Source organism: Populus euphratica, unplaced genomic scaffold (assembly GCF_000495115.2).
Source record: "Populus euphratica unplaced genomic scaffold, PopEup_1.0 scaffold533.1, whole genome shotgun sequence".
NCBI lineage: Eukaryota > Viridiplantae > Streptophyta > Magnoliopsida > Malpighiales > Salicaceae > Populus > Populus euphratica.
Genome location: NW_011500171.1, coordinates 55,171 through 56,614, shown reverse-complemented (window position 1 = coordinate 56,614; position 1,444 = coordinate 55,171). Strand labels below are relative to the sequence as shown.

At 34.3% G+C, this 1,444-nt stretch overlaps 1 protein-coding gene across 1 annotated transcript in view; it reads left to right on the top strand.

Moving 5' to 3' along the window:
• The first annotated feature begins 255 nt into the window (after positions 1 to 255).
• Positions 256 to 1,444, top strand: part of LOC105111360 (NAC transcription factor ONAC010) — a 2,637-nt gene continuing 1,448 nt past the window's right edge. Inside the window, exons 1-3 of the mRNA XM_011006685.1 lie at positions 256 to 587; positions 911 to 1,197; positions 1,317 to 1,441. Coding sequence (XP_011004987.1) covers positions 434 to 587; positions 911 to 1,197; positions 1,317 to 1,441 — 566 coding nt within the window. The 5' untranslated portion in view covers positions 256 to 433. The remainder of the gene's footprint in view (positions 588 to 910; positions 1,198 to 1,316; positions 1,442 to 1,444) is intronic.

Below are 1,444 nucleotides of genomic sequence, written 5' to 3'. Positions count from 1 at the left end.
TCAAAAATTTAAGTGGTTAGGTAAGGTTCTAAAATATAATTTATATTATTCTATAATATTAATGATCAATATATATATTTTTATTTTTTTATTATATTTTCTCAATATTTAGTATTATTCTAGATTACCACATATATTTGTATAAATATTTTATATAACAAGTTCGTTTATTTAACATTATTTCGATGGGAAGTATACCTTCAATTCGATTATATATATATAGATAAAAGCTCAACCCTAGCTCCACCGAGTGTGATCCAAGTTGTGATTGGTGACTGAAAACGCCTTCCTTCTCACGTCACAGGCACTCACCTTTCTCTCTCATATTCTCTCTTACTCTATAAATTATATCATCATCTTAGCTCCCAAACATCATCATTGACAGCATAAATAACTAGCTAGAGCTACGCAGTTCTTTGGTGAACTGAAGATCATGGCTGCCAATCTTCCTCCTGGTTTCCGATTTTGTCCAAGTGATGAAGAGCTTGTAGTGCATTTTCTTCATCGTAAAGCAGCTCTTTTACCTTGCCATCCAGATGTGATCCCGGATCTTGATCTTCATCCTTATGATCCATGGGAACTTGATGGTACGTTCCACATTAGCTACTCTCATTCATTCCTCGTCTTTTATATCTTCCAACAATCAAATTAATCTCTAGATGTCGATCATCATGAATCATGACATATTATTGACTATGAACCGATACGATTCAAGTTCTTCTGTAATTGATTTTCAACTCAAAAAATATTAGCTTGATGTTTTTATACATGTTTTTCAAAGGGTTTTAACATTTCCGCATCGAAACTATCTACAATCATTATTATAAATAGTCTTGACATATTCTTAAACGCGATCCAACTGTAAAACCTATACAATTTCATGTTATAAGCTTGTGTTAATTGTATAAAGGTAAGGCATTGTCGGAGGGTAAACAATGCTACTTCTACAGCCGAAGAACACAAAACAGGATTACTAGTAACGGGTGCTGGAAGCCAATGGTTGGCCACGTTGAAGAACCTATACTTGCTAGTGAGAACAACAAGCTAGTTGGGATCAAGAAATATTTTATATTTTATGCAGCAGAAGGCATCAAAACTAATTGGATAATGGAAGAGTACCTTCTCTCGGAACATTGCACCTCCCATGGCTCTTCTCCCTCTACAAAATCATCCAAAACCAGAGCCCGTTCAAAGCAAGTACGTGAATAATATTTATAGTTTTCCATTTATTTATTTATTTATTTCTATAATATTATTGCTGGCACCAATATGATAACTTTTGGGATATGTTTTGTTTTGGATTCTACTATGCTCAGGATTATAGTAAATGGGTTATTTGTCGGGTCTATGAGCGGAGTTGTGAGGAGGAGGATGGAGGAAAGGAACTCTCATGTCTAGACGAAGTTTTCTTATCATTGGAGGATCTTGATGAAATAAGCTTGCC